Genomic DNA, 13,182 nt, shown 5'->3' with positions numbered 1-13,182 from the left:
GTCCCATACATTTAACATCAAGGACTTGAATATATTCTACCAGAGAGAAGTTTTAAAGGTTTTCCTAAAGTCTAGTTAAAGCTGCAAGAACTAAACAGAAGCATGTTTCATTCAAGTGATTTTATTAGTTCCACATTTGGACATGAAATGTTTTCCACCAATGACCAGTGAAAGTGGATTCATGAGTTTCTGATCGATATCTCAAGTGCATGTAAACCTTTATCTCAGATATTTTCCTGTCATGCCTCTTTTAGTGTTCCTCTCTGGCTGCAATAAAATGATGTAACATTTGGGCACAAAAACACAGAGTAACAACCCAAAGCTGGATGCTAAGATGGCAAATATCTCCACGGCCACAGTGAACTTCCCGGGAGAGCTTACATAAGCTGGGATGAAGGAGATCCACACAGCCCAGAAAATCAACATGCTGAAAGTGATGAGCTTGGCCTCGTTGAAAGTATCAGGTAGTTTCCGTCCGAGGAACGCCAGGAGGAGACAGATGAAGGCCAGTAGGCCAATGTAACCGAGGACCAGGTAAAACCCAGGAGGCCAAGGCTCTTTACACTCCACAACAATCTGAAAATCAACAACAAACACTTGAGAGATCGACTCATAGGATTAAACAGAGGAAATTAATAGTCTATGATTTTCTTTGAATCATCTTAGACCACAGTATTACCTACTAAAACCCCTTGGTGTGAAACTCATTTATGTAAAGATTAAGTGTGCTCACGAGTGAAACTCCTTACTTTTCCAGTTGAAGCCTGGTAAGTTGGATTCCTGAATGGGAAGGGAGGCGCACCCAGCAGCCAGCCAGCACAGAGACAAATCTGAGGTGAAGATAAAAAGAAACACTGTTCCTAAAAATAACCCGAAAATAAATATTAAGCCACAAATTATGGTTAAATGTTCAAAATTGTAATTTTCCCACCTGAGGAGCTGTAGTACAGAGGATCAGAGTCCTCTGCTGGGAAGGCCCAAACAGCTTCAAACCACTGGAGCCAGGCATATTAGCCCGGAAAGCCAGGAGAACCACAATGGTCTTAACCAGGAGGCAGGACAGGCAGAGGACAAAGCTGATTCCGAATGCAGCCTGGCGGAGCCTGCACGCCCACACAGACGGCTGCCCGATGAACACCAGGGAGCACAGGAAGCACAGCTTGAGTGAAATGAGAAGCAAGAAGCTGATTTCTGAGTTGTTTGCCTTGACGATGGGAGTGGAACGAAAACGGTGAAAGACACAGGTGATGATAGTTGTCAGGATGACCCCCAGCAGGGTGAGCGCTACCAGGATGATGCCCATGGTGTCATAGAAAGAGAGAAATTCTTCGATCCCCGCCACACATTTCACCTTTTCTTTGTCTGACCAGTAGTGCTCGGGACACTTTGTGCATTCAGCTGAACCTTTGGGAACAAAGAAGAGCTCTTCTCTATACTTTCAATGATTTATGTTGCCGCTTTGTTATATTGAAATATAAGCAAAATGCAGTGATCAGCAAATCTAAAAGAAGAATTTTTATTGCATCGAGACATGTTACTTACCTGTTTCCAATTAACCCCAATTAGTTCTAAAATACTTCTGTAGTTTTTTTTTGATTCATGTGTAATCATTTTTTTAGCTCGTGTTATTCTATTTGGAATATTTGTGCGATATGCAAATCATTACTTTGTCTTTAGTTCAACTGCAAAAAAGCTTGTCAAATGGTTTCATCTGGGACTATAGTTAGGCTACCAGTTTGGTTGCTGATCTCTCCTTCTGCACAGGGCAGACAGTCAAAGCAGCAGTGAGGCTGTCCTGGACGTATCGCTCGCCGGCTGCCAGGCGAACACGGAGTACTGCACTGTGACACTGGCACCTGGAGGACGACAATGAGGCCAACATGTGAAATCAAATTGCAGGACACTCATTGAAGCATTTGTAACATTCAAAAATCCGGATAAATAAGCACTAAATATTCCATAATGAAATCTTTTGGAAAATGCAAAACTCATCAAAATGACATCATGTTTCACAACCACTAAATAAGCCTCATTCGAAGTATCATAACCATTTTTAACATGTGACCCACCTGTGACTGTCCTCCTGTCCAAACAATAGTGCTCTGCTGTATCTGCAGCTGTTGTCCCGGTGGAGCTGAGCCATCATAGCTTCCCACTTTGATGAATCTATACACAGACAAATCTTATATAGCCAACTGGTGTAAACAACTTCTATCCTCTGTACTCGGCCATCAGTGCACGACACTGCAAACACGAAGTCACTGACAAGCTCCTACAAGCAATTTAGAGTCACCGATTAACAGCAGTCATGTTTTAGATTGAAGGAGAAAACCTAAAAAAAACAAACGTGTGATCTCGGGGAGAACTTCCAAACTCTAAACAGATTCAAACAGGGATATTCTTGTTGTTAGGTGAGAATATTGACCACTACACCACCAGGTTTGCTCTACCTCAATGCTTTTTCCCCAAAATATAATCAACCTTTTTTTTTTAACTACTGCTACTACTACTACTACTATTACTACTACTACTACAATACAATGCAATAATATGGACTATTTCATGCCTGTTATGTTATATTCTTGGTATTTTTCAAAATTAATATTTCTAAAATATTATAAATTGATTCCCTAATCAGCACAATAAAACTTTTCAAAATGGCTATAAGTTTCCAGTTTTAAAATTATAACATCAACCAAAACTTGATTATTTTCAGAACATAAAACAAAAAGAAGAATTACTACCTAATTCCACCCGTCCTGTCCTTCTGCCAGTTAATTATGTCATAAAGAGGAACTGGCTCTCCGTTTGTGTCAAAATACACTTTCTCATCAAATTGATTAGTGAAATTCACTCTTTTCAGATGGTGCAGCAACTACATGAGGTGTAAAGAGAAATAGAAGAAAGAAAGTTATTGAAGATAAAAAAAAAAATATTGGCACTTTTCTCTGTCTGTCTTTTCTTTTTATGAATTTGTACCAACCTGTTCAGAAGTGAATGAGGTATGTTTCTCACATAGTCCCTTGTTAGATTCTCCAGGATTGCACTTCAGCAAGGTGTGTAAAGCATGGGCGATGACATACACAGCCTTGTAGACATTATAGGATATTCTGACCTGAGATACATCAGAGTAACCACTATCAGTGTACCTCAGATCCTCTGCGCCCGTGCACATAGGCAATTCAGCTTTATAGTTGTCATCAACCTTAATTGTGCTCTTTAGTCCATCAGTAGAACTGTTCTGAAAGTCTGTTTTATTCTCAAAAGCAGCCAAATAGGCAGCAAATTCTTTGGATTGGTCTTCTCGGAGCTTGAGCTTACAACCAAATTGCTCTTCCCAGAACATATTGACAAACTCCATCCCTGGTTTAGTGGAAGGACGCACATTCAAAAGAAACTCTTTCAAGCCAGGGATCCTGACTCCAGGGAAGGAGAAGCCAATTGTTCCTTCTAAAAGTGGGTGGAATTGAGGTGACGTTAATATGCTGGCAGTCACCCAGGCTTCACTGGCGACCCACTGTATACCGCTCACATTCCTCTGGGCGAGCTGCAAGGGCAGACAGAGAAAAATGATGCTGGGCATCAATGAATCTTAATTTTCGAATTTTTTGACTTTTAATATTATGCATTACATCACACTATACGTTTTGATATTGCTCTTACTTCTGAGAGCAGATCCAGCAACTGTCCTTCAACGGCAAAGACCACCACAACATGTGCAGTTAAACTCTGCAGCTTGTCTGCCATTTCCTGGATGTCAGCCCCTGTGGGGGATTTAGGGATCGTGAGGTGAAAGGCCACACATCCTCCCTGTTGACTAAATTGACTCGAGAAAGCCTGAATGCCATACCGACTGTAGTCATCCTGAAAAAAATAACCACACACACATACAAACACAAAGAACAACAATCATGTTAGTTTGTTAAAGTGAATAATTGTAGCGCTAAACAAAAAAAGCCTTCTATCTCACCGTGGTCCCGATTGTGCCCACCCAGAACCAGCCTAAGAAAGTGACCAGCTGCACGAGACCTCTCACTTGAAAGAGGTCACTCGGCACCGTTCTCAAGAATGATGGGTACAAGTGCTTGTCAGTAAGACAGGTACAAGTAGCAAAATAACTCACCTAGAAGGAGATAGTTCATATTAATCTCAAAGAAATACGATACAACTCAAAACACTGCTGCATAGCGAATTACAAACATTTAGAAATGGAACAAATGGCAGCCTATAGATGTAAAATGAAGTGATTCATCTCAACAATTTTGTTTCCATCTCTCGTACCAGTGGTATGTTGAAAGGGCCCAGAGTTTGCGCTACAGCTCTAGTCGGGGAGGAGGATGCAAGACCAATGACAGCAGGTACAGGCGATCCAGACAGGCATGTGGTAGTTTCATCCTGTGCTGTGCTTCTCTCCTCTGTGGCACTTTCATTGTGTTTTCCACTTTCTTTAGGATTATTAACCATAGGTTCAGCTTCAGAGCCTCGCATTTCTCCTGTGGTTAACTTTCTCTGCTTTCTTGCTCTTTCTTTGTTCTCAAAATCCTCTGTTGGAATTCTTTTCATCTTTGTCGCATTAAACGTGTTTTCAGTTTTTGCGTTTGGTTCGAATTCGCTCATCCCAGCTTTGGAGTGACTGACTAAAGACGCAACCGCTTGCAGGCTGGTATGGACTTGGTCACAGCTGTCCATGATCCGGTAGCCTAGTTTAATACCTGGTAACAAGTCCGAATTGCTATTGATTTCCTCCACTGCAAACACCATAGTCATCATCCAGCGGAAGGCCCTGAGGTCAAAGCTGGAGAATATGTAATAAAGTTGAACACAATACAAAATCGGCAACAGTTTTATTAAAATGAAAAACATTATAAAAAAAAAAAAGTGTAACTGTAAGACTACTGTGATGCTTTAATTTACTAGACTTCAATATTGCAAGCATCATTTTCAGTTTTATTCCATATAATTATCTCATAAGTCATGCTAATCAAACATACAGTATCTCAGTTCCCTATAACACATATCAAAACATGATTTATATTTTCTACTTTCCTAATTAGAAGCCATAATTATCACCAACAAAATTTAAAAAATACTTGAAATGCATTAATTCATATGTTTCTGAGTGTAGTGATGGCTTAATCGAAACAAGTTTTAAAATGAAATTGCAATTTTGTCCTGCATGCGCCCATGCACCTGTATACAGTGTGGCAGAGACCTGCAGTTTTGTGCGTAAAATGGCGATATAGTGTACCTTCTTACACTTACCTACTGCACGGTGTGATCAGGGGTCTCCTTTGGAAGCTGTTGAGTGGTTTAGAGGCCACATAATGCAGAGGGAATATCCCTCCGATGACTACGTCCCCCTCAGAGTACAGGGCCAGCGGCTCGCTGTCGCTCACTTTTACACACTGAGGCAAACCAGAATCAGGCCTCTTCACTCTTTCTATCCTGAAAGCATTCCTTTTTTCTTGTATAGTTTCTATTTTTTCCACATCAGCCACTTCCACACTTTGATTTTTTCTTTCGGCATCAACAACAGTGGAAATTACAAAAAGAAGACTAAAGAAGATACAAATATGGAGACAAGTCCCGACAAGGCTTGGCTGCACTGTCCCCATAAAGCCTGTGTGTGTGCTGGAGACGTCAGGTCTCCAACATAGTCTCTGAGAAGATTTTGAGGTGGACTGCAATAAAAAACTGTGAGGCTGACTTCAAAGATTTGATCATGTGAGTCATCACTAGATCAACCAATCACAGTGGAACAAAGCACCAGAGAATCAGAGAGGACATGGTCTACTGCACCCCACACGAAGTCATGAAACAAACTTTCAGTCACATTAGAATGACTACATATACCATTTTCAGAAGTATAGCGTGTTAACCTCCGTGTAACGCTGCATTAATGACTTTCTGGTGACCTTTAATGGAGTTTGTATGATTAAATTATTCCAAAGGACAACACTGCAAATCAAAACAAAGACAGCACTAGGCCTTGTGATGGAGTGGCGACCTGACCAGGGTGTATCCTGCCCTCGCTCATATTAAGCTGGGATTGACTACAGCGCCCTGTGACCCTGCACAGGATTAAATGCTATAGAAGACTGATGGATGGATAGATAGATAGATAGATAGATAGATAGATAGATAGATAGATAGATAGATAGATAGATAGATAGATAGATAGATAGATGGATGGATGGATGGATGGATGGATGGATGGATGGATGGATGGATGGATGGATGGATGGATGGATGATAGATAGATAGATAGATAGATAGATAGATAGATAGATAGATAGATAGATAGATAGATAGATGGATATTATACTGGAATATCAAAAAAATAAAAAGATTAAGTAAAAAATTTTTTTAAGATGTGGGTTGTTTAGATTAGTAGAGGGCATGTTCTGTGTGTTGGTTTTATTCGGGTCAACTGGTCTCTTCCAATAATACATAAGAAAAATATCCGGACCCTAAATTGGATAAGGAGTCTGGATGGAAGATGGAAGGACCTGTCAATCAACTTTTGCCACAGCCTTCAGAAAAGAGTTAGAAAAAGAGGAAGAAAATATTTTGACTAACTGCTACCACCTAGAGGACATGGTACAATAAATCTAGAGTCTTAGTGTAAGTGACTGTATATGTGTTTGTAACGTTTGCCCAGATGTGCTCAGCCTTGACTGGTACCACAACTATGAAGACTGCTTGTCTGGGAATATTTCATTTCAACTCAAATTTTCTGTCACTGTCGAGTTCATTAAATAAGGTCTCCCAGCAGTCTACACTTATAGCAGCTTCAATGGAAAAAGGTTGAGTATGTTAGCATGAATCAAAGTCAAAGTCAGGTAGAGTCGGTTTGTAGTGGTTTCAGGCTATGCAGCCATTATAGACAATGAACTGGTGACCTGTCCAGGGCTCTTAAATCAATTCCACCCATAATTCTTTGGATATATCAGGTGTTAAGATACAGTATATCTGCCAAATCGCCAAAGTCACTATCTGACTTTGCAGGAGAGACTTTTTGTGAATGATACGATAAAGCTCTATTCTTTTGATTTTCTTACTGTATATTGGTAAAATATGTGGTGATCCTTGACTAAATATCACATTTGTAGTTGGTAATGTTATTGTAGGAGTTATTTCTTTGAGTGGTGTTGATATACAATATTGAGACAAAAACTCAGAACCACACACTGTGTGTTAAACACATAAACACTTTCTTTTAATGAATTCTTACAATAACACACAGTAGGATTGACACACTGAAAAGAAAATATGAAAGTATTTTACACTTGTAAATATATGATTCAACAGTTATTTTATTCATCAAAATGTTACTAAATGCATCGAACGAGCCTTAACAATATACTCAAAAACGAAATCACTACTTCTATTAATTCCAACCTTGTCATGCACTAATTTTGATTTTTATTCATCAAATATTTCTTGGTGTTCTTCTCTGGTCTAAACAGTATTATAAAACACTTTGGAGCAAATATACAAAGTATTAGTCCAAAACTGGAGGCCAGAATTGCAAATATCTCTACAGCCACAGTAAACTTCCCAGGGGAGCTGACATATGCTGGGATGAAGGTCATCCAGACCGCACAGAATATCAGCATGCTGAAGGTGATCAGTTTAGCCTCGTTAAAATTATCAGGTAGTTTTCGGGCCAGGACGGCTAACACGAAACAGAAGACAGCCAGAAGGCCGATGTACCCGAGCACCCCCCAGAATCCAAAGGCAGAACCTAAAGCACATTCCAGGATGATCTTCTCCTTGTATGTCGTTAGATTTTTGATCGGGAAAGGAGGACTGAGCACTAACCAGATAGTACAAATTAAAACTTGAATAAAAGTAAAAGAAACTACAGTCATTCTCTGCTGTGCAGGGCCAAACCATTTCATGACATTACTACCTGGAAGTGTTGCTTTGAAGGCCATTAAAACCACAATGGTTTTCCCCAGTACACAGGAGATGCAGAGGACGAAGGTGATGCCGAACGCTGTGTGTCGCAGCATGCAGGACCACTCAGAGGGTGGTCCGATGAAGGTCAGAGAACATAAGAAACACAGAGTTAGGGAGAAGAGAAGAAGGAAGCTCAGCTCAGAGTTGTTGGCCCGGACTATAGGAGTATTGATGTGTCGAACGAATACAGCCGCTGTCATGATGGCCAGACAAGCTCCAGTCACTGAAAAAACAGCCAAGATGATTCCTAGGATCTCACTGAAGGAAAGAAACTCGACAGGCTTGAGGAAACAGGCGTCTCTGTTTGCATTGGGCCAGAATTCCGTCGGGCATGGGAAACAATCAGGGGAGTCTGAGGAAACAATATCGTTCTGACTTTTACATTGAATTCTACAGAAATTCAGAAAACCAAAACGGTTGCTTTTATTTTACCTGTAGTATTACTTATTTCACCCTCAGGACAGGGCACACAGTCATAGCAGCAGACGGGTTTTCCTTTCTGCAGCACTTTCCGAGTTCCAGGATGACAGCTGTCCGTGCACACTGACAACGGCACCTGTCACAGAGACAAACGCAACAATAAGAGACAAACACTCTTTCTGAAACGGTTCCGATTTTTTCTTCAGATAACTGTAGTTTGGTTCATTACTTTTATGCCACCATCCACCCATGTGAGGTTCCTGTTAATATGAAACTCCTGGCCAACGGGTAGCGATGCATCATAGTGCCCCACTGTCACCAACTCAATGAGGCCAGTCTCACTTTTTTGCCAGTTAACAAGCTCATAAACAGCCACAGGATCTCCGTTTTCATCAAACGACACATCATAGCCATTCTGGGAAAAATTCACTTTTTTCAACTGAGCAAAAACCTGCAAGGATGAAGGAAAGATTGCAGACAGGGAGGAGACAGGAGGTAATTACATGGAAAAACACGTGTTCTCTTTTATCTGAAGTATATTATAGCAACAGAAACGTAGGCTGAGTTACTTCCACTCACCTGCTTGGACTCCAACCCAGTGAATTTATCACAACGGATTTTGGAATTGATTTTATAACACAGTGAATTGTGAATGGCATGTGCAATTGCATACACAGCCTTGTAAACCATGTTAGTAATTCTGAGCTGAGACGTGTCAGTGTACGGGTTTTGGAGTGTATGTATGTTTTCAGTCCCATCACAAGCACGCATGTCTTTAGCAGCACCTGAAAACATATAAAGACAGAAACAAAAATATCTGCATCTGTCCAAGAAGCTTCACATTTCTATATTATTTGTCTGTATTGTGATTTTTGTTTTCTACATTAATCTCTTCCTACTCTCACTTTGGAGGCCTGAAAATAAACTCATATCTGTAACTCAGGAGGAAGTCACTGTCCAGCTCCATGAACAAGAGTCAAATCCATCTGTTTTTTTATCACCTACTATTTGTGTATTTAGGTTTGTGGACAGACATTGACATGCAAGGACATTTATTCAATTAAATAGATTGTGCTTACTTTTTCCCAGTTTGCACTTGAATGCACCCTCCCAGAACTCAGTGAGCAGTTGTGAGGCAGCGACTTCAGCAGTAGAGAGATCCAGCAGGAAGTCTCTCAGGCCTGGGATGACAGATTGTTGGATGCCAAATCCGATTGCCCCGGTACAAAAGCTAAACCTCAGCATGTCTGGGTCTGTCACCCAGGACTCACTGCCTATCCACTGGCGGGGTGGGGTAGGCTCCTGCGTCAGCTCCTCCAACAGGATCCTCATGTCTCCAGAGGCAACAAACGCTACAACCACCATAGCTGTAGACCTGCAGAGAGATTGCAATGGATTTTTTTTTCACAGACACACAAAGACAATTGTCTTCGTAAATGTTGGTTAAACAATATGATGGCAAAGCGCATGATGGTGAAATAAACACAAACAAGACTTTTGAACCTGCGGATGACATCAGCCACACTCTTGATCCTACTGCGTGGGTTCGTGCGGTAGAAGGACTCTGAGTACTCCACACAGATGCCCTCTTTTCGCGCTGCTTCCAGAAACGACGCCATGCCGTTATTGCCATAGTCTGAGTCCGAGTGGACTGCGCCTATCCAGGTCCAGCCAAAGTGTTTCACCAGCTTGGCGAGCGCGTCTGCTTGAAACTGATCACTGGGGACTGTCCTGAAGAAAGTGGGGTACTGCTGCTTATCGGACAGGCATGCACAAGTAGCAAAGTGGCTCACCTGAAGCAAAACAAGACACTGCACCATCAGCAGATCTGCACATACGTCATTTCACTTCAGTGCATTAGAGTTGAGATACTTACTTGAGGAATGTTAAAAGACCCGATGATGCGCGACATGCTGATGGACGGTGTGGACCCTGACTCACCCACGATTGCCATCACCCTGCCAGAGGGGGTGCAGTCGTCGCCGGTGTGAAACACAGGGTCCAGGCCGTTTGACAGCTGAAAGGCCACGTGTACAGCCACGGGCACCGAGGCGCATGAGTCATGGATCTCATACCCAAGTTGGATGCCCGGTAGCAACTCAGTGCTGTTGTTAATCTCCTCCACTGCAAACATCATTGCGCGTGAAAAACGCAATTCACGAGAGTCCATGCTGCACAGATAGGTACATGTCAACATCAAAATATTAGTATTTCTACTCTAATTAACATTTTAACAGAAACACAAGCAAAATGAAAGACCTGCAGCTGGTGTGCATTCACCTGAGAAATAAATATCACATTTAAAAGATGTGATTATGATTCATCATAAAATAAATCACAATATTAGACATAGTCTTAATGTGTGTCTGACCATCTGACCAACTCTCAATAAAATCAAACTACACAAAAACAATTACTTTTCAGATACACATCCTTGAAAATCTGTATAAAGCAAGCTCATTAATTTTCTGAGATCATCACTACAAAAAAGCTTCACAGCATCATTGTACACAAATCAACTCAAACCATTAATACTACTTCACACTGGCTTTGCCTTCAACCCAACACATTCCCTGTTACTAACCTCCCTGTGCACCTCAGAGGCTCAGGCATGCTGGTGTAGTCATGCTTCACTGTATGCATGTAATAATGTATGGAGAAAACACCTCCAATAATGTAGTCACCATCCATTGAGAATGCAGGCAGGCGAGCAGTGCCCTGCATCTTGCATTTCACAGATGAAGCCTCAGCACTGACCCCAGTATCTATCTTAGCCTCTGTAAGACCATGCAGAGACCCGCCTAACACTATGTTCAGCTCCAAGAATCCCAGAGCCAACCTCAGGCCAATACAGAGAGCTGAGATCTCCATCCTGACAGTGGCTGCATGTGAGTGCAGGTGTGGATTCACAGCTTTATATAACTTTTCAGTACTTTCATTGTACGTCATCCCCCCACATCTCACAAGAGGTTTAAGACATAATTTTTTTCTCTTTCAGTCTTCTACAGTTCTAGTCTAGGCCTAATTTTTTTATTATTATTATTATTATTATTATTATTATTATTATTATTATTATTATTATTATTATTATTATTATTATTATTATTATTATTATTATTATGAATAAGAATAAGAAAAATAATAAGAATAAGAATAAGAATAAGAATAAGAATAAGAATAAGAATGTGTTATATAGATTTTTCACCTTCCAAAACACTCAAGGTCACCCCACAAAATTCTAAGATAACATAAAAATGATGTCATATTCTTTGCTTCTGCTTTGTTTTGAGAATATCAGAAATTACTTAATCTGATGTAAGTTTGTGTTTGTATTTGCATTTCTCATCTATTTAAAAAGTGTGTCTGTTTCCAACTTATTATCTTCCATTTTTTTTGCCAGTGTATAGTTGCTACTGTCTTCTTGTATATATTAGTGTAGATGGAAGATCTGAATAGAAATGTTTATCATTTACACATATGGTTACTTTAGAAAGATGTATAGTATAATTCTGAGAGTGTTATGTGTAGTCTCACTCAGCTGCTACCATCTAGTGGACATCAAGTTCATTATAATGTCTGATGACAAAGAGATGAAAACATCCACCTGAGGTTAGAAAAAAAGTTATTACGGTTTGTATTTCTAACGCCACCAACCAATATATCTATATATAATGTGACACAATATGATTCAAGCTCTGTTATGTGTCATCCTCTCACTCATAATAATAATAATACTAATATTATTATTAATAATAATAATAATAATAATAATAATAATAATAATAATAATAATAATAATAATAATAATAATAATAATAATAATAATAATAATAATAATAATAATAATAATTTAATCAAACGACACATCATAGCCATTCTGGGAAAAAGTCACTTTTCTTAACTGATCAAAAACCTACAAGGATGAAGGAAAGATTGCAGACAGGGAGGAGACAGGAGGTAATTACATGGAAAAACATATGTTCTCTTTTATCTGAAGTATATTATAGCAACAGAAACGTAGGTTGAGTTACTTCCACTCACCTGCTTGGACTCCAACCCAGTGAATTTATCACAACGGATTTTGGAATTGATTTTATAACACAGTGAATCGTGAATGGCATGTGCAATTGCATACACAGCCTTGTAAACCATGTTAGTAATTCTGAGCTGAGACGTGTCAGTGTACGGGCTTTGGAGTGTATGCATGTTTTCAGTCCCATCACAAGCACGGATGTCTTTAGCAGCACCTGAAAACATATAAAGACAGAAACAAAAATATCAGCATCTGTCCAAGAAGCTTTACATTTCTATATTATTTGTCTGTATTGTGATTTTTGTTTTCTATAAAGCTGTGTATGCAGTGGCGCATTCCCTGCACAACCTTCTTCTCTGTCAAGCAGGCAGTGGGCCTTTCCAAAACAAGTCATGTGCTCAAAGCAACAACATAGTTCCGTGGCAGGTAGGGGTCAGCCTTCATACTGTCACTGAGTTCCCCTTCGGTGTGTTTTTTCGTACTTATTGCATATTAGTTGATGGTTTTCAAGCTCCAGTACTACCTCCAGGAAGTGACATTTAACATTGGCGAAGAGGAGGCGAACTTTGACCTGAAAGGCGACTCCATCCCCTATTATGACATTATTAACTGGCAGAGGGGCTCAGGTGGAAGCATTGAATTTATCAACGTGGGATTGTTTGATGGAACCAAACCTGCTGGCGAGGAACTGGTGATCGAAGATGACAGGATAAAGTGGGCAGGGCATCAGAGTGAGGCAAGCTGCTCACACTGAGTTTAACCAG

At 40.3% G+C, this 13,182-nt stretch overlaps 2 protein-coding genes across 2 annotated transcripts; both read right to left on the bottom strand.

The window, feature by feature from the left end:
• Positions 1–219: 219 nt before the first annotated feature.
• On the bottom strand, positions 220–5,527 carry olfcu1 (olfactory receptor C family, u1; the record flags this gene model as incomplete). The annotated part of the gene is made up of 12 exons (XM_080459717.1): positions 220–576; positions 750–830; positions 932–1,404; positions 1,733–1,856; positions 2,070–2,166; positions 2,745–2,875; positions 2,984–3,547; positions 3,664–3,864; positions 3,971–4,123; positions 4,282–4,795; positions 5,263–5,405; positions 5,507–5,527. 12 exons carry the CDS (start codon positions 5,525–5,527, stop codon positions 220–222), a joined length of 2,859 nt encoding a protein of 952 aa, XP_080315843.1.
• Positions 5,528–7,195: 1,668 nt separating this feature from the next.
• On the bottom strand, positions 7,196–11,133 carry LOC308107176 (extracellular calcium-sensing receptor-like). Its single transcript, XM_080459340.1, has 8 exons — positions 10,970–11,133; positions 10,262–10,556; positions 9,889–10,178; positions 9,465–9,760; positions 8,965–9,170; positions 8,615–8,836; positions 8,398–8,521; positions 7,196–8,317 (listed from the first exon to the last, which is right to left on the bottom strand). Exons 1-8 carry the CDS (start codon positions 11,107–11,109, stop codon positions 7,413–7,415), a joined length of 2,478 nt encoding a protein of 825 aa, XP_080315466.1. The 5' UTR covers positions 11,110–11,133; the 3' UTR covers positions 7,196–7,412.
• Between the last annotated feature and the right edge of the window lie 2,049 nt (positions 11,134–13,182).

This window comes from Lipophrys pholis (genome assembly GCF_963383615.2).
Source record: "Lipophrys pholis genome assembly, chromosome: 3".
Taxonomy (NCBI): domain Eukaryota; kingdom Metazoa; phylum Chordata; class Actinopteri; order Blenniiformes; family Blenniidae; genus Lipophrys; species Lipophrys pholis.
The sequence above is the reverse complement of the archived record's forward strand: the minus strand, read 5'-3'. Positions and strand labels throughout refer to the sequence as shown.